The 25006-nt window shown below is 42.6% G+C and overlaps 1 protein-coding gene across 1 annotated transcript in view; it reads right to left on the reverse strand.

Moving 5' to 3' along the window:
- The window catches only part of LOC147748202 (inactive dipeptidyl peptidase 10-like), a 508957-nt gene that overhangs the window by 20657 nt on the left and 463294 nt on the right, over positions 1 to 25006 (reverse strand). The window contains exon 25 of the mRNA XM_086959116.1: positions 3670 to 3743. Coding sequence (XP_086815242.1) covers positions 3670 to 3743 — 74 coding nt within the window. The remainder of the gene's footprint in view (positions 1 to 3669; positions 3744 to 25006) is intronic.

Below are 25006 nucleotides of genomic sequence, written 5' to 3' on the forward strand. Positions count from 1 at the left end.
CATGTTGCAGACCAGTGTGGCTGCTGCTTACCATGGCAACACTTAGTGGAGTGGGGTGGAAAGGGTAGGCGTGGAGTAGGTTGGGGTAGGGTAGACTGGGAAGATTGCAGTGGGGTAGATTGGGGTAGGATGAAGTGCGGTAGGTTGGAGTGGAATGGAGTGGAGTAGAATGGGTAGAGTGGGGTAGATTGGGGTAGTTTAGGGTATATTAGAGTGGAGAGGAGTAGATTGGGGTGGAATGGGGCAGATTGTAGTGGAGTAGATTGATTTAAATTGCAGTGGGGTATGTTGCAATATATTGGAGTAGTGTTGGAGTGGAGTGGGATAAATTGGAGCAACATAAAGTAAATTGGAGTGGAATGGGATAGATTGTAGTGAAATGGGGTAGATTGTAGCAGAGTGGAGTGGAGTGGGTTTGATTGAAGTGAAGTAGATTGGAGTGGGGTAGAGTGTGATTGGGTAGATTGGAGTGGGGTGGATTGGGGTAGATTGGAGGAAATTGGGTTGGAGTGGGGTAGACTGGGATGGAATTGTGTAGATTGAGGTGCAGTGGAGAAGGTTGGCGTGGAGTGAGGTGGAGTGAAGTAGGTTAGGGTAGGTCGGAGTGGAATGCAGTGGAGTGCGGTAGGATGTGGTAGAGTGTAGAGGGGTAGAGAGGAGTTGATTAAGGTAGATTGGATTAGATTGGAGTGGAGTAGATTGGAGTGGGTAGGGTAGGGATCAATTGAAATGGGGTAGATTGGGTGGAGTTGTAGTCAGGTAGATTGGAGTGTGGTGGAGTGGGTGGATTTCTGTGCATTTGTGTGGAGTAGAGTAGATTGGGTGGAGTGGAGCAGATTGACGTGGAATGGAGTAGATTGTAGTTGAGTGGGTGAGATTGAGTGAAGTGGGATAGATTGGAGAGGATGGAGTAGGGTAGATTGGGGTAGAGTGGAGTGGAGTAAATTGGGGGACTCTAGAGGGTAGGATTGAGTTAGACTGGAGTAGAGTGGGGTGGATTGGAATGAAGTAGTTTGGAGTGGGGTATATTGTGGCAGATTGGAGTGAAATAGATTGATTAGATTCTAGTGGAGTGGGATGGGGTAGATTGGAGTGGGGTAGACTAGGGCAGATTGCAGTGGAGTTTGGTAGGTTGAGGTAGACTGGAGTAGAGTGGGGTAGTTTGGAGTGGAGTGAATTGGGGTAGATTGGGGATGACATGAGTAGATTGAATGGGAGTGGGGTAAAGTGAGGTATACTGGAGTGAAGTGGGGTAGATTGTATTGGATTAGAGTAGATTGAGGTAGATTGGAGTGGATTCTGGAAGTTTGGAATGGAGTGGAGTGGGGTATACTGGGGTGCGTTGGAGTGGAGTGGAGTGGGGTAGATTGTAGTGGAGTGCTGTAGATTGAGGTAGATTAGAGTGAAGTGAAGTGGAGTGTGGCAGATTGGAATGAAGTGGAGTGGGGTAGACTGGGATAGGCTGGAAAGGAGAGGAGTGGGTTAGATTGGAGTGGAGTGGTGTTTCACTGTGGCAGTTAGGCTACATTTGTGCATATGAAATTAAGGTGGGTAGATTGCAGTAGATTTGAGTGGAGTGGTGTAGATTGCTGTAGAGTGGATTGGGGGAGATTCTATTGGAATAGATTGGGGTGGGGTCTAGTGGAGTGGAGTGGGATAGATTGGAGTGGAGTGTGTTAGATCAGATGGGCTTTTAGTTTGGAGTGATTTGATTGGGACAGAGTGGAGTGGAGTGGAGTAATTTGGGGTAGATTGGAGTGGAGTAGATTGGAATAGAGTGGAGTGAGGTTCACTGAGGTGGAGTGGGGTGGATTGGGGTAGATTGGAGTTGAGTGGTGTAGATTGAAGTGGGTAAATTGGAGTGGAGTGGGATAAACTGTAGTGGAGTGGGGTATATTGGAGTTGGGTGGGTGGGATACATTGGATTGGAGTAGGATAGATTGGAGAGGAGTGGTGTGGGTTAGAATGGAGTGGAGTGGGGTAAATTGGAGCAGAGTGCAATGGGGTAAATTGTAGTGCAGTGGGGTAGGTTGAGTGGAGTGTGGTAGATTGGAGTGGAGTGGAGTGAAGTGAGTAGATTGAGTAGTGTGAGAGTAGTGTAGCTATGGCAGTTAGGCTACATCTTTTGCACCTAGGTGCATATGAATGTGGGGCAGTGGGGTCGTGAACCCCTCTCCTTCACAGCTTATGAAGGGTGTGGTATTGACTATCATAGTTATTTATGACCCTGTCCTGGATGCATCTCTGCAGACAACAGCTATTAAAAAATCAAATGTAAAGGAAAACGAGAAACAGCACAGTGATCAGGAGTGAACAGCAACAAAGAAATTTAGTGAAATGGAGAGGGAATGAAAGAGAGAGTGGGAGAGAGGTTTGTAAAGAAGAGCAAAAGGAAGGACATATGAAAATAAGGAAGGAACTGTGGATGAAAGGATGAATGCAAGATTTGCATGGGTGGGCGAAAGAAAGTGTTTGCAATGATGAAAGGCTGGATGAATGGGTGGATGGATGAATAGACGGCTGGACGGAAGGGTGAAAGGATGAACTGCTGGATTGATAAAAGGAGGGTGGATTGGTGGATGGATGAAAATGAATGAATGGGTAAAAGTATGGAGGAATGGTTGGAAGTGTGAGTAGAAGGATGGACGTAAGACTGTAATGATGAGAGGATGGATGGATGGAATAGTGAAAAGATGGATGTATTGGTGGAAGCATGAAAAGATGGATAGATAGGATACATGAGTGGCCTAAAGGATGGAGAAATAGGTGAACAGAAGGCTGTATTAAGGGACCTCATCTAGCGTGGGTGGAGTTTACTCACTTTGCTGACTTAACAGCATTCGAGGATTGGATAAAAAAGGGGATATTTTAATTTTCTGGCTTCTCCCTTGACGTTGGGCACTTGCAATCGCTTTTGGTCGAATGCAGATGAGAATGAGGACTTAGGCACAGGTTTTGAGGAGAAAGTGGGCAGTTTCTACGCTGCACAAAACTGAAGCTCTTTAATTAGACACATACTGTGTATGCTCAGAGAAGAAACAGAATACTTATAGACTGAGGGCATAGGTTTTAAGGAGAAATTGAGAAGCTGCAGTACGGCTCAAAATTGACACACTTTAAAAAGCCTCTATTCAATGTTACTTGTTTGGTGATCTAAAAGAAAGCGCTGAACTATAAAAGTCTCAAACTGCTTTAATATTTTGTGCCATTTGTTTGGTGCTGAAAAAGGTAGCACTGAATTAAAAACAAATGGTGGAAACTCAAAAACTAACCTGTAGGGTGGAAGTTAAAGCAACCCGAAGAAGTAGCATGGAAATGGAAGTACCCTTAATCATAGCGGGAGCAGTGGAAAGACAGCGAAGGACACTGATCAGATTAAATCAATTAGTACTTGGTCCACGTTTCGGAGAAATAAAAGGAAGTGACATGAGGCATACGGTGGCCAATGAGGCGGCAGCTAAAAAGAAGGACAACAATCAATCAAGCAAATGATAAGTAACGGTAGGGCTCCAAGCCCCTTACAGTATACAATACCCCTCGCAGCAGCAAAGCATGTGGCTGTTAGTCAAGGCTTAAAAACAGTTAGCCCAATGGGCCCTTAATCTGAAACAATGGAAGCAATGTTAAAATGCTCACCCTTGGGTACCGAATGAAGCCTTAGTACTGTACCTTGGATGTGACATTGGCATCGGCTAGGATCAAGTGGTTGATGAGCTCGGCGGTGTGCTGGAAATGGACATTTGCTGCAGTGATCAAAGGGAGAAAAGTGAGTTTGGATTAGTAAATCTGCTCTGTTGTACCAGCCCTAGTCAGCCACTGGTCTCCAGATGCATTCCAAACTCAACCACTTCCTGCTTCTAAATACAAAGCTCAACATGGTGCGTGGGTCTAATCTTGTGATTATAGCAACGTACTTCCTCCGATAAAGAGCAATTGACACATTCATTCAGGTATGCTTTCAAGAGAAAAATCTGCCCTTGGTTCGCAACAAAGCAAATTGGCTGCACGCGGCTTGAAGGCTATTGAGCTCTCCAGTAGGAGGGACTTTTACTATGTAGAGAGCCTTGTCATCCTGGCTCCATGACATTATGGCCAAAACCCTGGCTAACGTTGTGACCTTTGGTACTGAATCATTCACGATGGCTATTTTCTGGGTCTCAATATAGGTACAAACAAAAACACAGAAGTAGGCACTAGAAATAGGTTGCCACCTGGTCTTCCCACGAACATGACATACGGCTGAATCTGAGAGAATTCATTGATACTGCGGATATACAAAATTCTGGAGTACACATGCCTCTCCTCTTCTTTCTACATACCAAAATACCAGCCACACGTGATTCCTTTATTTTTGTCTCATTATGAGAAGTTAAGCAAGGCCAGGTATTAAAATCTTTTGACACAATCAGAATATTTGGCAGACTCTTGTCCTATTTTTACTTTGTCAAATCAAATGAGTCATATTTATTTTACTCACTTTTAAAACAACTCCAGCTTTCAATATTTTCCCCAAAAATTTACATCATTAATTTTTTTTCTTTTTCATGTTGTTGTTTTTTTTTTTAATCTTGAATTGAAATTAGGGGTAATTGTATCACAATATAGTTTACAGTGCCTACTACTTTTAAATAGGCCCATAATACCATTCTTGCATTTCCTGTTTTGGGGGTTTCAGAGAGGCTTTGGAAGGTACGGAAACAAAAAGAGAAGTCAGGGAAGAAGTGTAGTTATCATTAGTAGTAGTGCTGCTCACACTTCTACTTTAGATCTCACGAAGACCACCTATCTGTAAATATATCATGTTTTGATTCTGACAAGAGGCCATTAGATGCATTTAAGTGCGGAATACGATTCACAGTTTCCATTTCAATTGCACAAACTGATTCTATCTCTTCTGGTTGTGATTTATGTAGTAAAACTGGCATTTACCAAATTGATATTTTTTTATTTTGGTTACCTTCGTATATTTCTCCAATATTTAGTTAGAGTTGCTCCAATAGCTGTCGTATATGTCATCAGCCATTGTAAAATTGTTTATTCCATTATTTTGTGTTCTCTGTTTAATTTTCATATTGGGGCTATTTTTAAATAAACTTTCGACATTGTTCACTGTCATTGCCCCCTCCTCCGTTTTATCAAAAAGTCAAGACTTCAATTTGGTCATTTTCTCATGTTTTTAATTCATACTGTGCACATGCTTCTGGGTTGAGCCACAGATGTCATGGTTCCCTATCAGAGGGAGAAAGCCAGCGATCGTCCGTTGTTTACGTTTTTATATAAATACAGGTAAAATAAAACTAAACCACCCTGCCAAGGGTCTTTTGTTTCCTTTTCTCTATTTTGGTTGTAAAATACAGTTGTTTTGTGCTCTTTATGGGAGCTCGGTCTGAGACTGGGCTTTACACTTTCCTAGTGCACACAATGATAATAATCTTAAACACGTTTACTTGTTTTTTGTTCCTTTCTGCAATTATCGCTCTCTTTTCCTGGATCAAAGTCTGATGACAAAAAATAGGCGCCGTACCCACCGTCTTTAACTCCAGCGCACATTAAATTAAGCACTGCTGCAAACACTTACTTTTGCTAAGATTATATAGACTGGATAATTCTGATTTCAAAGGACAGATACCTGGAACATACTTTGTTTATCTTGGATTTTTTGTATTACTGTTTTTCTGCAAGGGTCTGTCATCTGCACACTGCTGCTGCATCAGCACATTACTGCTGGGTCTCTCACTTCCTCATCTGTTGCCCCCCCCCCACACACACTTCCTGCACTGCTTTTTTTTTTATTACAATTTTTCCATTGAGGTCCTGGTAGCTCCCAACAGCTACCAGCCTGCCTGTTTAATTGTGTGTTTGTTTTTAATTACTATTCTTAAACGCTCATTTGTCATGCTGGAACTGTAAATTGAGGGGCATATTACCAAGCAATAGTGATAATTATCGCTATTGCTTGGTTAGAGACAAAACTTTACCGCAGAGCTGCGGCGATTTTTACCGCAAATAAACCTTGGTATTACCAAGGTTTATCGCAAATGCGATAAAAATCGCCAAATGCATGAATATCGCTGAAAAGTCAGCGATATTCATGCATTACCGAGCTAATGCTCTTAGCCATGTTATCCACCTCCCATTGGATAACATGGCTAGGAACTGCTCAGGGCAGGTGTTACCTTTTGGAGATATTCGCGCTTAGCGCGAATATCTCCAAAAGTTGGTAATTGGAGATAGCGATGTTAGCGACTGTTTTCAGTCGCTAACATCTTGGCACGCCCACTTTGCATGTCATTAGTGATAAATATCACTGACATGCAAAGTGGGGCCCAAGATGGTCGCTATCTCCTACTAGCTGTCGCTAACTGGTGTTAGCGACAGCTAGGTAATAGGGAGATAATTTTATCTCCGCTTTCTTGGCTTTTAAAGCCAAAAAAGCAGAGATAAACCCCCTTGATAATATGCCCCTGAAAGTGGCAAAATGACTGCCAGTGCGTTATGAGGGAGGCACGCATGCATACGGGCAGGCATCTTTAAATGGTGAAAATCCTTTTTTTCAGTGTTCCAAAATGGCTATCACAGGCATGCATTCATCTACATTGTGACTACTGGCAGCAGTTTTGCGTTTTTTTGTGTGTTTTTTTTTAAGTTACGGTTTTTGGCTGGCCTAATGCCATTTTAGAACAGTAAATTACAAATATATATATGCAAGGAGTACCAATGCAGAAACACAATGGCATACCCAATAAGTGAGCACTTTCCTTTTGAAGGTGAGCCCTATCGGCTCTGCCAATGCTTGTTTGGATAGGGGACGTAGGCCTTGCTTCCCCCAGTATTAGACGATAACAGATGAACCCCCTTGCTTACCAGGCTGTGGTGAGAATGACAGTTTGTGGTGGCTGAATATTTAGTGCAGGTGAGGGGTTTACTGGCCCGTTTCTAGAAAATATGTGAAATACATCATAACTGGGAAGTTACATTATGTTTATTGGTAAAGAGCACTATCACCCGCTAAAGTATCCTTGTGCTGAACAGATGTGTGTGCCTAGACGTGCCTATGAAAGGGTGGTTAATTGAAAAGACAGGTCTTCAACTTCTTGTGGAACTGAAGAAGAGAGGAGGCTATGATGTGGAGTGGGAGGCCTTTCCAGCCTTAAGGGATCTTTTCCTTCCCCTTTTGTGCTTGTTGTAGGCAGTGGTCTGTGATATTTGTGATGTGCTTGTGCTGTGTGGTACAGGTAGCGAATCCATGAGCTGAATGAATGGTGTACTTAGCAATGACTCAAGGATTACAGTACAAGGTTGTACATCTGGACGCCCTTTTACCCTGCAAGCCCCCTGCAGACACAGATGTGTGTGCCTAGACGTGCCTATGAAAGGGTGGTTAATTGAAAAGACAGGTCTTCAACTTCTTGTGGAACTGAAGAAGAGAGGAGGCTATGATGTGGAGTGGGAGGCCTTTCCAGCCTTAAGGGATCTTTTCCTTCCCCTTTTGTGCTTGTTGTAGGCAGTGGTCTGTGATATTTGTGATGTGCTTGTGCTGTGTGGTACAGGTAGCGAATCCATGAGCTGAATGAATGGTGTACTTAGCAATGACTCAAGGATTACAGTACAAGGTTGTACATCTGGACGCCCTTTTACCCTGCAAGCCCCCTGCAGACAAAGTCAATGCAATCCATATCTCATTGGACCATTTGATGTTGCTTCTCCATAGCAGTAAGGAAGACAAGTAATGCACAGGATTGGTTGGAACTGAGATTGTTGAAGCTGGTGCTCCGTGTGATTCGTCCCATTATTCTTCACTTTTTATTCCGACTTCTTAAACCGCATCATCCACCACTCATCCATCCCACTTCATTTTTATATCTACTTTTCATGTCTTGTCTATTATTCCTCATACCTAATTTCTCTGCCTTCTTTCTCATCCCTTACCTATCGTCCCTCACTCCTCATCCCTCAGAGCTCATCTATACTCCTCTTCCCTCATCCATCATCCTTCATACCTTATCCATCATCTCTAAATATTCATACGTCATTTTATATCTCTACTTCTCCTACATCACGCCTCGTTCCTCAACTGTCATATCTAATTCAAATTCCTCATCCATCTTCCTTTATCACTCATTGACATCCCTGCATCACATCCTTCATCCATCATCCGACATCTATGATCCTGCATTCATGATTATCACTGATCATTCCTCAGCTATCACAATACACTTTCAGTGTTCAGAAACACCCATTCACACTGATAGTTTGGCAACAATGAGTTAAAGACAGTGGGCTGAATTCTAGTCTATTCACTAAAAAAGGTTTTCTCTTCTGCATATCCTGGTTGGTGACAGAGGAGAGAAAATGCAAGTGTGTGTGTGTGTCTAGGAAATGAAATACTGTGCAACATTTATTTTTATTTAGTTAAGAGCATTTTTGTTCCATTGGCCACTTATGAAAACTCTGATGGGTTTTAGGAAGGGGAGACGGCTGCAGGGCATGGGCATTGAGCAAGGGCTCTGAAAAACATAGGGCCCAATTAGGATTGCGGGAGGTGGCGATCCGCCCACCGGATGGCCCCCTATCACCCTCGCCATATTGGCCTCGCTTTGGTGAGGGGCTCCGGGGCAGACGGTAAGACCATCCGCTGCTTTACCACCGGTCGAATATGCGACCGGGTGGAAAAGGGCCTGAATATGGTGGCGGTGCCTTGCAGGCACCGCCAGCCATATTATGATGTGGCATATTTCATGCCTTTCCATGGCGGAGACACCGCCATGGAAAGGCATGCAGTATTTGCTACATAATCAGCCAGTCGGAATTGAAACCGACGATGGTGGTCCAGGTTTTTGTACTGACTAGGCTTCCTGTCCTGTTCGTGAAATAAAGCTCCCAAAAGACTTAAATGTCATTCAAATACAGGAAGAGGCAGGCATGAACAGATGGAAAGATCAAGATAAATAACAAAGTGTCTGATAGTAGCTTCAACAAAAATAACTGCAAGTATACATTTATTTCAGTGTGATGTTTGTTCTTTTTTTATCAGGTTTGATATGAAAATCTTAATGTCAGCAGAATACTTTGTGTGGGTAACTTTTATGATTTTCTCAAAGATTTCATCCAATGATTGACCTTGTAGGGAAAGCCTTGTAGATCATTTGTTCAACCGTGTTGCATCTGAACTATGCTTTGAAAGCTTCACCACTATTGTCACATTATTGTTCTTTTTTGTCTCTCAAAAAGAGATTATTTTTAATGACATGCATCAATATTCTTTATAGGCATCACATATAAATGTTATCGCTATTTTTAAACCTTGTCTCTCTGATTTGAGATTATACCACCAAATTTAAACTATTTTGCACTAATTCTTTCGATTCACTCCCAAAATATCAACTACCAAAACATCTACACTCAAAAATATCGAGTCAAAAATATTGATGTTTAAAATATCGACTTCCTATACTTATAATTAAAATTACAAAAATATCGAAAAAAATATAGTTGTCATTAACATAGGGGCCCATTAGGATGGCCGGCGGATCGCCACCGCCCGTATGGTGATCTGCCCGCCATTCTCCACCGCCCGCCTATCATTTCACCCCGCCATATTACGATGGCAGTGTGGACCCAGGCAGACGGAAAGACTGTCCGACTGTTTTCCGCCGGTAGGCAATCTGCCCGGTAGGCAGTAATAAGGTGGCAGTGCCTTGCAGGCACCTCCATCCATATTAGGATGATGGCGGTGAATTGCCTTTCCATGGCGGAGACTACGCCATAGAAAGGCATGCTGTCTTTTCTTTGGGAACCTGTTGCGGGCCCCCAGGGAGTTGGGGGGTGGGTGGCTGCACTTGCACCACACGCAGTTTTTACATTGCGGCGGGTGCTGCTTGCAGCATCGCCAGCCGCAATGTAAAATATGCGGTATGCGCCTGCCAGTTTGGCGGGTGCATCATATTCGGCACAGCCGGACGGCCGCACCCCTGTTACGGAAAGTCCACCCGCCATCGTAATGTTGCCCATAGTTGTCTAAAATATCAATACATATAAACGTATATAGTAAACATTAATTAAATTAATAATAATATTAATTTAACGAAAATAAAATATATTTAATCACTTTCATGAAAATATAACACTTAATATATATATAAATATTTATTTACATATATCTAATTTAATATTATTAAATTAATACTTTCAGTTTATATTATAATTTAAACTTTTTTAAATGTAATAATATAAAAAATGTATATATATATATACACATATATCCAACAACATACATTTAAAAAAACATTTTATTTACAAATTAAAACTACAACAAATAAAAAAATTGAATTCACTCAAACTAAATGAAATGCTAAAAACACAAATAATTATAAATAGTATAATTTTAAATAGCTAAAAACATTTATATAAATGTAAACAATATAAAGTAAACTACAAAATGTTAAAATGAATGAATATACTAGTCCCACCACAATTCATACAAGAGTAGATTTAGGGCCTGATTCCAATGCGGTTGGGAAAACATTCCCACATAGGGTCGGATTCTGATGCGGTTAGGAAGGCCTCCTAACGACATTTTCTCCTTCCAAATCGGAATCGGGAACATGTCTTACCGACCGATGGCCCAATTATGATGCGGTTAGGAACATATGCTCCCATTGAAGTCAATGGGAATCCAACGAAATCGGATCGGGAAGCATCCGGATGCGATGTACACCGTCAGTTGGACTCTCCCGACCCGAGTGGGTCGGAAACCATTTCCAAACCGATTCGGTCAGGAAGCTTTCCAACCCGCATCAGAATCGGGCCCAAAGTGTCATAGTCAAGAGGTGTAAAATGTACAAGTTCCACTACACTCTATATACAACAGTAGAGAAAGTGTTGCATTGCGGTGAGGTTAAAATGAACTATTCCCTCTCCACTCAGTTCAACAGTAGGAAAAATGTTGGGTTGCGTATGGGTAAAATTTACTAGTCCCACTCCAGTTAGTGCAACAGTAGGGAAAGTGTTGGGTTGTGGAGGGGTAAAACATACTATTGCCACTCCAGTCTGTGTAACAGTAGGGAAAGTGTTGGGCTGAGGAGGGGTAAAATGTATTATTCCCACTCCAGCCAGGTCAACAGTAGGGAAAGTATTGGATTGCTGAGAGGAATAATGTACTAATCCCACTCCAATGAGTGCAGAAGTAGGGAAAGTGTTGGATTTCGGAGTGGTAAAATTTATTATTCTCAGGAAAGTGCTGGACTGTGGAGAGGTAAATGTACTATTCCCACTGCAGTCAATGCAACATTAGAAACAAATACATTCTCTTCAACACAATAAAATAAATTTAAAAAACATAGTAAACAAATGACATTTAAATATGTAAAAAAATACAAATATATTTTATATTAAAAATCAATAGAAGAAATACATATTATAATGTTAAATACACATCATAAATAACTACAAATATATATTATAATTAAAATACAAAAAAATGTAATGTAAATAAATATTTTTATTTACAAATTATTTATTAACAAAAAATATTTCTTACATAATTTTAATGTAGTTACTTCTCACCATATACCCCTAAAAAAAACTCACAACCTGCACCTAAGACTTAACTTTAAAAAGCAAATTATTTACACTATCAACATAAATTTGTATAATTTTTTTTATCATTAATGGAAAAATATTAATTAATTAAATATAAACAATTTACTTCCCACAATATTCCACTCAAAACACATAAAACACAAAACATGTTCCTCCCACAATATACTCCTACAAAACCCACAAACCACACCTACAATGAAAAATATATATATTTATTTGCACAATAACAACATTAATTATCAATTAAATAATTATTAATTATCCTAAATAATATTTCTTAGAATTAATTTACTTCCCACCCTGTACTCTTATAAACAAAAAAATTGTTACATAATTAACAAAATTATTTATCAAGTAAATAATTAATATTAATTAACAATTAATTATTAATTAATTTGAAATAATTTACTCCCCACCCTGTACCTTTATAAATCCCACACCTGGCACCTAAAAAAACAACATACTTAGGGCAAGATGTAGGTAGCTAAATACCGGTCGGTAATTCCGAAAATCAGTAGATTTCAGCGTAACTGACCGGTATTTAGCAATCCCCAATGTAGGAAAGGAATCGGTAATAAGGAATCGGTAAATACCGATTCCTTATTACCGATTCCTAATTTACCGATTCGGAGTTACCGAACCCCAAAATACTGAATCGGTAAATTAGAAACAGTAAAAACGAGAAAAGAGATGTAGAAAAATTCGGTAATACCGAATTTCCGCAAATTCGGTATTTAAGAGTCAGTAATTACCACTGACTCAAAGCAGGTGGTAATCAGGTGCACTGTATTTAAACAGCCACAAAATGCAACAGTGTGATCACTATGGTGGCCCTCTATGTTATTGCAAGGCGGCTATGGCTACAGACAGCAGGAGTGAGGATCTGGAGACGGGAGGAGTGCGTTCACAGACAGCGAATCACACTCTTCCAACTGACTGAGGCTGAGATCCATGAAAGGTACAGGCTACACCCCCAAACCATCCTGGTCCTGATAAGGGACCTGCACCCACTCCTGGAGTATTCAACACCAAGGGTGCAAGCTATATCACCACATGTGCAGGTGCTCTGTAGGCTACACCTACTTGCATCTGGCAGTTACCAGGGGGTGATAGCTGCGGTAGGTGTTGTGTCACAGAGTTACCTGTCCTGTTTCTTTCACTACATAAGCTTCCCAACCACACAGGCGGAAATGCAGAAAACCAAGACAGATTTTTACTAAAAGGCACAGTTCCTGCATGTTAAAGGGTGCATTGATGGGACACACATTCCAATCTGCCCACCTGCAGCTACTGAGTAGATCTACAAAAACAGAAAATCCACTTACTCCATTAATGTGCAGGTAAACTGCGATGCAGCCAACCTAATCACCGACATGTGGCCAAATTTCCAGGGCGCACCCACGACTCATGCATTTTCCAGAACAGTGGGATCTACACACGCCAGGCTGCGGGAGAATTTGAAGAAGGATACCTGCTATGTAAATCACTGTGACACACCCTGATGTATACTGCAGATGAATGTGTTGGTGACTGTTACTAATGGCACTGTCTTCCCCACCTAGGTGATAGCGTATATGCTGTGCGGTCATTCATCCTCACTCCTTACCTAAACCCATCAACCCCAAGTGAGAGACAATACAATGTGGTGCACAAATCAACACGCAACGTTGTGGAGCACACGTTTGGACTATTGAAAAGCAGGTTCCTCTGCCTCCACAAAAGCGGAGGCACACGTCAGTACCTACCCATCATCTGCTGCAAAAACATCTCAATTTGTGCTATGCTGCATAACCTTGCCGCTAAGAAAGGTACAGCCGTTGAATTAACTGACTCTGAGGACGATGATGATGAATTTGCACAGCCAGAGCCCAACGCAGCAGGAGTGGTGCCAGCACCAGATGGGAGACAAAGACGGGCTGAGATCACACGCAACAATTTTTGAGTAAGTAAGGGGACACAGCCAGTTGTTGTATTTGAATGACGTAGTTTAATATATTGGCACTGCGCCACCACATGAAGGGCTCAACATGGCAGTCCTTTTTGTAAACACTCTACAAAGATGTCATGGGTTAAGTCACCCAGTTAGCTAGACTAAGTGTGGCTTGCATTACCTCCTGCGGCCACGCACAACACTGCTGTATTCCCTTTGCAGACTGTTGTCACTGGCAATCAACCCAGTGCCAGTACCTTGACGTCTTCTGCTCCTCCTGGACTCAGTTACACTGCTGCAACTTGTTGTCTCCTCACTGTCCCCCACATCACCTGCACCAGTAATGGCATTTCGAAAAAAATAAATTTTCATGTCTGCCAATCTAACTGACTGTCCTCTGCTTGCTTATCACTGATGTGTGGTACATGCCTTTATGTTCAGTGGGATGACTGTTATGATAGGTGTTACACTGACTATATCTCCCATAATGCATTGCTGGAGTTTACTAAAACATGTACTGGAGCGGGATTCACGCTGCCTCATTGGGGAATGGGGTCAGGGAGTGGGGGGCGCAGCTTAGTGTGCATGCGTCTTACCTTGTTTGTTGCCAGCTCTGGCTGAGCTGTCTGCATCCCCAATCCCGCTGACACTCTCAGGCTCAAGGGTGGACTCCACCAGCAGTTCCAATGCAGTCAGGGCAGGTGCTCTATTTCTTCCTCCACCTGTCAGGCTGGCTTGTTTTTTCCTTTCGGCCATCTTCTTCTTTGCCAGGCTCCTGACGTCATACCACCTTTTCTTGAGTATGTCTGTTTCACGGTGGGTCACTCCAATGGCATTTACATTTTCCTGTATTCCAATCCATATTTTTATCTTCTGGGATTCTGGCACATGCAGTGACTGTTTCCCAAACAGCTTTGTGTGTTCTCTTGCCACCTCCTCAATCAGGACCTCCAGCTCCCTTTCACTAAATTTTAATTTTCTTTTCCTTTCTGCACCATCATTTTCACCTTCCTTTTTGGCCATTCTGCAGTTTAAATCAGGAAATGTTCTTTCAGTTGCTCCTGTGTTCTCACCTGCACTCCCCGCCTATCCAGCAGATTCTGATTCACTGCAGCTGCATGAGTGTGGCCACTTCCTGGTTGGGAGGTGATGTGGATGCACACGATTGGCTGAATCTTCAATTGCTGTGTTTTTTTAATTACTGATTCAGTATTTACCGATCCGGTATTTAGGAATCGTAATACCAATCGGTATTAAAGATTCGGTAATTTTTACCGATTATTATCGATTCGGTATTTTTTTCCGATTTTTTATCTACATCGGAAATACCGATTTCTTAATACCGATTCGGTAAAATTCGGTATTAAGAAAACGGTATTTCTATTTTTCCTACATCAGGCCCTTAATGTTAAATTAAATAATTATTATCAATGAACAACTAATTATTAATTGATTAAAATTAAATTACTTCCAAGCCTGTACCCCTATAAACCCCACAACCCCACATAAAAATTAAACTACAAACACGTATTTGCACAATTAACATAATTATTTATCAATTAAACACATTTTATTCATTTAACACCTTTACCACGGCGAACATTCCGCCATGGTGCGGGCGTTCGACGGAGTGGGCGGGGCTGTGTCGGCCAACGGTCATTCGCAGCCCCCAGCATGTAGTGCTTGTGTCGGCCGTTGGCCAACGCGAGCACAGAAGGGGTTAAAAATAATTATATATTCATTATAATGAAATTTATTTTCACCCTATACCTCTATAAACCCACAGCCTCCTATAGTACTAAAAAATCACAAAAAATGTATTCACATAAATGTAATGACTACTATAGATTTAACAACTATATTTAAAAAAAAACATTAGTTATACATAATATTTCCATCATATACACTTAAAATATATAGTAAAATACATACCAATAATTAAAAAACTAAATATAGCCAACTATATTTTTGTAAACAATATTAATGACTTCGATATTTAAAAAAATATATATATTGCTTACCTTAAATTCAATATTCTTGACAATGATATTCTTGCTGAGGATAGTACCATGTCACGATATTTTTTACTTGATATTTTGGTAAGTCAATATTTTGTACTAGATATTTTGTCTGAACACCGATTCCTATGAAGGTAAGTTAGTTAAAACTTGAGAAACGTTTTTAGTGACTTACATTTATGAATGGGTTGTGTTGCGAGGTTTTTACATGTTTTCTTTGGGCTAGGTGATCAACTGTTAATTGCTTGGCTGTGTAAAGTGCTTTTTGTATGTGCATCACAATCAAAATCTAAGTAGGTAATAATGATGAGGTGTGGTATATTTATGCTGTTTTATTGGAGTGGTTGTAGGGTGTATGTTGGTGTCATATGTGACAGTGCTGTTAATTGGCTAGAGCTTTGCCAATTATGTAGATTGGGTGCTCTGCTGTGTGCATGAAGGTGTAATTTTGTGTGTTGTCATGAAAAGGGAATTTGCAGGTGTTTCTAGTTGATGTTTGTTGATATTGTTGAGTGGTGAGTGCTGCTTAATAGATGAAACCAATTTTCCAGATTATGGACTTTTGAAGTGTGTTGGTGACTGTCATAAGAGTTATGTTGAGTGCTTGTCTAAACTGTACTGATTAAAAGGATGTATAGCGTGTCTTGGGTTTGGGAGGAAGGTGCATGATATTAGCTATTATTTAAATCAGAGTTGTATACTCGGCTGAAGTTAACAATAACTTTCTTAATTGTGAGTCGTCTGACCTGTAGGAGAGAACCAAATGATGTTTACTAATTGCCTTATGCTCAATGGGCCTGAATACGATGGTGGGCGGACGTATTGGAAAAGGGACCACCCAACATGCTGTTGACGGTCCCATAAGAGGCATTACAATGCGACCGCCCCCACGGCGGTCCCAATGCCTATATGTTGCATTGGGGCGGGTGCTGCTGGCTGCAGCAGCCGCCGCAATGCAAAATAGAAACACCTGACATATCCCTGTACTACGTGGCAGGCACATTATCGTAGAGCCAGGGAGGAAGGGGGCCTGCCACGGGCCCGAAACTCTTTTTCAGCCTGATTTTTCCTGGCAGGTTACCCACAATGAAAAAGGCAGGCAGAAACAGACATCATAATCCCTTTGGTGGTGCCTGGTAGGCACCACCACCATTATAGGGATATGATTCCACTCCAACGGTCCGATGGGCTCCTTGAGCTCATCGGAACCATGGCGGTCTGCTTTCCAACCGCCAACAAACCGCCTGCCATTGTTTTATTGTGGCATGAAGACTGCTTACGATGGCAGTGAGACCCCCACCGACAGGTCTCGCCACCATCGTCATCAGGCTCTATATTTTGGCAATAGAGCCTGATGACGCACAATTGTCCAGACCCAACAACAAACAAAATTACTGAGACTCACCAGTTATAGTTATCTCAAGTAACTATAACTCTTTTCCTAACGTAACTTAAACTTTCACTCGCCATGCACAGTCTTGTCTTCAAAGATGTCATTACAGATGTTCCAGTGATGTTATCAGAGATGTCATAGATCATGCCTTGAGTAATGTAATATATGGGGTAATTAGCAGTGCATGGAGAGGTTGCAAGTTATATTTATTTCAAGGCATGAGTTATAGATACTTGAGATAAATATAGCTGGTGAATTTCAGTGGTTTTGTTTCTTTAAAATGGTATGTTTGCACCAACATTTTCACCTGACTATTACATCGCTTTAACCTTTGTTTTTTCAGTGAATGTTTAAGGTTTTTAATGTAAACTATGATATGACATTTCCTCACTATATTATCATTATAGCCTTCAGTTTTTTCAGTGAATTTCAACTTTTTTTTTACATACAGTAATATTTTACCACCATACGTAATGGAAACCCCACACTTTGAAAAGCCTTTGTCCGTGTGAGGCATAGGGTTCACTGTAGGGCCTGTAACCAGGCTCTATGACCAACTACCCGTGGTCAGCCAACCCTACACAGTGCCCAGCCTTTGGCAATGTGTGGCTTTGGGTTGACTGCGGGTCACACCTCGTGCCCAACTCTCAGTGCACATGGCTTGTGAGCAGCCCGCCGTTGGGGACAGGACCTGGAAGCCACACTCCCTGGCACACATGGCTTCACTTAATTGATGCCATTTTAAGTAAGGCAGAGCTACTGACTTTGTCAAAATGTAAGAATATCAAAATATGAAGTGTGGGCCTATTGGTCAGAATATCAATATATATATATAAGAATATGGTAAGCTCTCCTGGGGTCACGGATATAATGACCCACAAGACCTACTGTTTTTCTTTTAATGCTGCTGGGGGACTGCTGCACTACTAAGGCCCCTTACAAGATTACAAATGTGCTTGGTGGTCCCCCAACCCCTTCTAGGGACATTAGCAAGCTGCAAAATAAAAGTGGAAATTGTCCTCACAGGGCATTATGGATTGTTCCTTCAAGGAGCGGTGATTAATAAATGAGCAGTTCCTTGTAACATTATTGTGGGTGTCCCTGTGGCTTACTCAGAACACACATTTTTTTATTTTGTTTGAGGGACACAGGAGGAGCCCCAGGGTCCCATGACCCCAGCCGGTACCCACAGTGGGTACCGACAGGAGCCTCATTTCTTTTCATCAGTGGGTACCTGGAGGGCTCCCACAACTCAAAGTTTTTTTGGAGGGGACAACAGGGTACCCCCAAGGCTTATGCAGCCCCACCCAGCTCCTCTGGGGGAGTCAGCTCTTTTGTCAAATATCTGGTGGTTGCCCCAGTGCCCGCCCAGGACACCCATACTGTTGCTAACATTGGGAGCAGTGTTGCTCCTGCCGCTCATTTATTATTCACTTTTTTAGCAATATTTAGGTGGATACCCCTGGGGCCGGGAGGGAACGCATGTCACACTTCCCTTTTTGAATACATTTGTCCCCAGGGGATGGGGTCCCTGGGGCCATAACTGGCTCGGGGAGAGGGCATGTTCACCCCGTCCCCTTTCATATTCATGCCGGGTCAGGAGGATGGGGTCCCCGGGTCATAAAGGGATTGGGGAGTGGGCAGCACACTCTCCTTCCCTTTGCAAATTGCACAGATCCGAGTATTGGGTCCACATGATCAAATTCAGCTCAGAGAGAGAGGTAACACACACTTCCTCCCAAACAACTGAATCTATTTTGAACCCAGGCCCTGCCCACACTGGGGGTCATTTTAAGTTTTAAAAAATGGTTGCTGCCATTTTGTTTCCTTTGATACTATCCGAGTCTCACTGGATCATGTAAAAATATAATTTAAAAAAATGGAGCCAGGGAGAGGGGTCTCTCTGGGATCCCTCCACCACAAGGTCTAATAGGAGCAGAGTACACTTACCCTGCCCCCTTATATTGTTTTTTTAAATTCATTTTCAGGACAAGGAACTAAGGGGCTCATTATGATGGTGGGCGGACATCAGTCCGCCCGCCATCATAAAGATGATAGGACCGCCAGCCAGATGTGTGGCGGTCCCACCAGCCCAATTAGGATGTGCCCGCCACACTGGTGGGCACATCCTGGCCTTTTCACATTGAACGGTGCTGCTGGCTGCAGCACCGTCCTCAATGTGAAAATGCCAGGATGTGCATTTCCATGCACAACATGGCAGGCACCACGCGGTGCCTGCCACCTTGTGCATGGTACCCCCTAGTGCACCCCACACAGAGGAGGCCCGCAACGGGCCTCCAAAGCTATTCTCTGCCTGTCTTTTTGAGGCGGGATATCCGCTGTAAAAAGACAGGCAGAAGGGTTCCTCCTAATCTCTACGGCGGTGCCTGCTTGGCACCGATGCAATGATGCCGTGGCTCCGGGTTCCGCAAGGTGGGCGGAAATGGACCGCCTTGCGGGACCATGGCGGACAGACTTTCCGTCCAATGCAAAGCCAATGTGATTCCCACTGCCATCCTAATTTGGCTGTGGATGAATCACATTGTGATGTCAGGAGGATTGCCGCCGCCAGCCCGGCGGTGGCTATCCTCCCGCCATCATAATGAGCCCCTTAGTCCCCAGCTTCCTATAATGGCCGCACAACATTTGCTTTCATGTTGCAGCCAACCAATCAGAAAACTTGCTCCTGCGGGACCCTCACTCCCGTGGGAGCAGAAAGGTAGCTCAAGGGAAAAAAGCACCCAAGTCCAATCAGAACACCCCATTTTTTGAACATATGCTCGGAGGACTCTAGCGAGAGTCTCTCAAACCAAGTCATCCAGATGTACAAATATTTTTAACCTTAATTTCTCAAACATTTACACCAACTCACCAAACAAACCATGCTTTCCAGGCCAAGATCTAGATTTCTGTAAAGTTTGGTATGATTCTTTTCAGCAGTTTTTAGGGTATCACATTCCAAAAAAGTCTATGGAAAATGCATGGTGATTTTGTGCTTTGTAACCCCCATTTTTCTCAGCCCCTGCTTGAAGTGAAGGAGCTAGGCAAAAAACAGAACTTCTTAGAAGTGAAGATTCCTCTAACAGCACCAAAGGAATTAGAAAATCAAACAAGCAATTTCCTATGGAAATACCATTCAAACTACATCACTCATGTCATGGTCAGTGACATCACTGATGACATCTTAAATGACATCACTGATGACATCATTCACAGAACAACTCACACACCCTTTATAGCATCTGATAAACTCACACAACCTCACAACCACTCACATACAAGTACTCACACAACCACTCACCTATCCAAAGAGCCACTCACACACTTTCTCATTCAGTCATATTGCCACTCACAGAGCCACACCCTCACCCATACAGCTACACATATACCCACATATTCACGTATACAGCCACTCGCAGATCTACCCACTCACCCATACATCCTCTCACCACAACCACTCACTTACCCATACAGCTACTCACACACCCACTTATTCACCTATACAGCCACTCACACACACACCCACACAACCACTTATATGCCCATTTGCACATCCATACAAGAACTCCTACATCCGCTCGCTCACCCATACAGCCATTCACACACAAACTCACTCTCCAATACTGCCACTCACAAACCAACTCAATTAACTAAATAATTACTGAAACAGCCACTCACTCACCTAACAGGCACTTACAAACCCAGTCACTCACTTATACAGCCATTTAGACACCTGCTCACCCGAACTGTCACTCACTCACCCTCCCACACAGCCACTCCTTCACCCATACAGCCACTACCACACCCACTCACTCACCAAACAGCCACTCATACAGCCACTCACTCACCTACACAGCTACTCACACATGCATATACTCAGAGTCACACAGCCACTCAAATAATATATGTTAGAAGTAGTAGCAGTCATTAGTAGCACACCTGTTATACTAATTTTAATTTTGAAGTAGCTTAGTAAAAATGTTAACAATCATAACACTTAGAAAATGCTTACTCTCACTCGATGATGTCATGAGTGATGTAATATGTGAGGTCATAAGCACATTGCGGGCCTATGTTATAGTTTGAGTGAGTAACTATAACTGCTGGATTACACTGGTTTTGTATGAGTGAAATCTGAGCCTAACTATAACGTCCCTTTGTGTTTTTTAGTGAATGTCTACTTTCTTTTACTTTTATTTCTTAACTGTAACCTGTAAACTTTGAGAATGGGTGTGCGAGTCACTTTATAGGTCTGTCAGAGTTTATATGAGTGGCTGTATGAGTGAGTGTGTGGTTGTGTGAGTTTGTGGTTGTGAGAGTGGCTGTATGGGTGAGCGAGTTGTGTGAACAGCTGTATGGGTGTGTGAGTAGGTGTGTGTCTGGCTCTATGGATGAGTGAGTGGTTGTGTCAGTCCTTGTATGTCTCTAAGGATGTGATTGTGAGTAGTTTGTATGGGTGTGTGAGATGTTGTGTGGGTGTGTGAGTGGCTGTAAGGGTCTGTGAGTGGGTGTGTGAGTGGCTGTATGGGTCTGTGAGTGGGTATGTAAAAGAACTTGCTTTGCCCTGCAAGCGTGGTCGAATTTTGCGAATTCGCAATTTGCGAATTTGCGGATTTGCGAATTCGCAATCCGCAAAATTCGCGAATTTGTGCGAATTTGCTGATTTTTTTAGGGGCGTGTTCATGGGGCGATTTGCGTGTTCACGGGGCGTTTTGCGTGCTCGCAGTTTTTTTTTGCGAGACCGCTCGTTGTTGTGCCCTTCTTCCCTCTGCCCCACTCGTTTTTGTGCCCTTCTGCCCTCAGCCCCACTCGTTTTTGTGCCATTCTGCCCTCTGCCCCACTCGTTTTTGTGCCCTTCTGCCCTCTGCCACACTCGTCTTTGTGCCCTTCTGCCCTCTGCCCCTCTCCTGTTTTATTTTAAAATGGCGCCGGCAAGCTGCCAGCGCCATTCTAAAATAGTTACTAAGTTAGCTTCTTCAGGAAGCACTAATAGATAAAATAAAGCAGGTGCTCGAATTCAGTTAAACTCGAGCACCTGCTTCTATTAGTGCTTCCTGTTGAAGCTAACTTAGTAACTATTTTAGAATGGCGCTGGCAGCTTGCCGGCGCCATTCTAAAATAGTTACAAGCTTGAAGCTTGAACTTTTGCCCCCCGGATCCGTTCCGCTCGCGGATTCGCGGATTTCCGGCAAATTCGCAGGACTTCGTGGATTGCCAATTTGCCGAAATTCCACAAAATCCGCGAGCGGAACGGATTTTGCGACCATGCTTACCCTGCACCAAGCCAAGTAAGTTAGGATCATTTGTCCTTTACAGAACTGGAGCTTCAACTGGGGCAATAAAATAAGTGTACATACAATATCTGCTGACCTACAGGACTGAATCTATAAATGCAGTGTACGTGCCTGACCCCTATGGAGCTAAACATGGCACTCCTGTAAGCATGTTGTCACCTCCGAAGGGAATCTTTAAATGCTGCTGAATGTGCGTTTGACCTCTGGAAATGGTCAACTAAATGCAGAGGAAGTGGCCTGACCTCTGCCGGAATCAGCAGGTAAATGCTGCTTGCACGTTCCTACCTACAGATCTGAACCTGCAATGCAACGTTTATTTTCTGAAAACAGGGATTCAATTTGTAAACAGAGGGTGAGTTTTATGACATTCGAAAATTGACCTGCATATGCACAGTGAGTTGTCGAACATATAAATACGGTATACGTTTCCTAACCTAAGGGGAACGATTCTGCAAACATGCTGGGTGTTTTCTGGCCTTATGTGAATACATTTGTTAATGTTTTGTACACTCAATAACAAATAATCCATCTATGACAGCAGTACAATGTTTCTGTTTTTGTTTGTTAGTTTCAAGGAGAACCCTTTAAATAAAACTTGCCCTCAATGACTCAAACCTATATGAAACCCCAATTCTGTTCCACTAGGCCGACTCACCATGCTGGGGCATCCACACAGTCTTCAAGCCAGTCACTTTTTGCAAATAACAATACAGCTGTGAGCAAATGACTGACTCAAAACCGTTGAAAAGACCACTCTGTTAAAGAATACTAATTGTGGAAGGCGTTATAAACATGCTCATAAATAAGACAGTATTATGAGCCGTTGGTGAACATGAACCAATCTGGTGCTGAACCAGCAGTTTCTTCAGGGGGTGCTGAAGGAGGAGTGAGTTGGAGTGACATATACCAGAGGTGAACCAGGGGATCCGGACGACGTCGAGGCGGGTGTGTTCAGGGAGCAAATGGCATATCCCTTTCTGTGCCAGCAGAAAGGAGTTATTTTTTATTGGTTAGATTTGTGTTTCTACCAGAAAGGCACTGAAGTATTTTAAAAAGTGGTTCGATTGTGTGTCTGCAGTCAGAGATATTGTGAATGCTAGCATTTATTGAATGGGGATGGACGAGGGAGCCTGCTGCAACGGTCAGTTTTTGAGAAAGCTTCTTGAATGGGGTGAGCAGGAATCATAGGCGTCGAGAAGGAGGAGACAGCTGGCGCTTTATGCGGATGGTAAGTGGATACATAGGGTGGGCACTTAGATGGCTAAATGTGTAAACATTTTGGGAGGACGTGTCTGTATATGCACACGTGTGCACTCAGCCGGCATGGAAACATCTTAGAAACAGCCCCATCCCTTGTTGTTTGTAAATAATTATTAGCAAATGCATAGCCTGGGTCCGAGTTGGTAACGCACCCTATCTCTGGCAATAGCAGCCATAGGGCTGTAGGAGGCAGTACAGGCTTGGTGCATGAACTCATGCAGGTGTCCCGGGGCTTCTTTATTTTACTTATTAAGTTACATGCACATGCAAATGAGTACCCAGAGGCAAGAGGACTTGTATATTCATGAGCTTGAAAACTCATACTAAGTTTAAGCTTAAGCAGACATATGCGCACAAAGTATCACGCAGGTTTGTTTATGCACATATGTCAAAACAAAAGAGAGGGAGGAATAGGAGACAATGAAGATCAAGCACTTAGGCTCGGAAAACGATTATCCAACACGCGGTGGATGTACTGATCCTATCAGAAAGAAAAAAAGGGCAAAACGGTGGATGAAAAAAGGGATGAGAATCTTAAAGATTATTTCTTGTTGCCCTCACACATCCCTGGGGATGTCATGCTTCATCATCGGGTGTGCTCCTGGTAGGGCCAGCGCTGCAATGCCCTACAGGCCCCAAAAAGGGATGCTTTTGCAATGATTATTTTATCTTGCTGTATGATGAGAGGTGTAAGAATGAGGGCATCCTAGATATGTGGGGTGGGGTGATGGTGTATACCAAAGTGAAGGAGTGTTAAAACTGTCTAAAATACACTTGGTTGGATTTTAACGTGATGGCTCTCTTGACAAGATTTTAAAACCTGTAAATTGGTCAGGGTTACTGTAGGGGCATAATGAACCTAAGAAGCCACAAATCTGTGGGTGTGGTCAGGTCAACATGTTTCGCACCTTACGGCCCAAAAAGTATCCTCCGCGGATCTTCAGGACCTAAAAAAGGCCGGTATATCCCTACCCCATGCCTAAACTGTGATGTGCAATATAGGTATTTCCCTGGAAGACAATACCTGCTACAATGGTTAAAAATAATTTTCCAACCTGGAAAAGTAAATGAGAGGGATAGCAAAAACATTTAGTAAACACATTTTTTTCCATGTATGGTTCAATGCTTCATCAGGAATGGATTGCTCTTCCAGCACACAGTATTATAGTGTTTCCAATGGTAGACATGTGCATGCTGTTGTTGGCGCTAATTAGTTGCTACAATGTGAAGGAAGTGAAGACATATTAGAAAACACAATAACACAGCAGGCAGGTGGACATACGTGGCACACACAACATGAAATCAAAGCCATGTAGGTGTCAGACAGTGTGTCACAAGTGACTGGTTGTTCTTAGGTGTGAGTAAAGGGTATTACCCTTTGGATCAATATATTATGCTCCATAGGTCAGAAACAGAGGTTAGTGCACATCTGCGAACTGTAGAAAGAACCAGACAGGCAACAAATATTTTTGTTTACTATATGTTTTTCCATCGCTCCCATATATTTTTC

Source organism: Lissotriton vulgaris, chromosome 1_1 (genome assembly GCF_964263255.1).
Source record: "Lissotriton vulgaris chromosome 1_1, aLisVul1.2, whole genome shotgun sequence".
NCBI lineage: Eukaryota > Metazoa > Chordata > Amphibia > Caudata > Salamandridae > Lissotriton > Lissotriton vulgaris.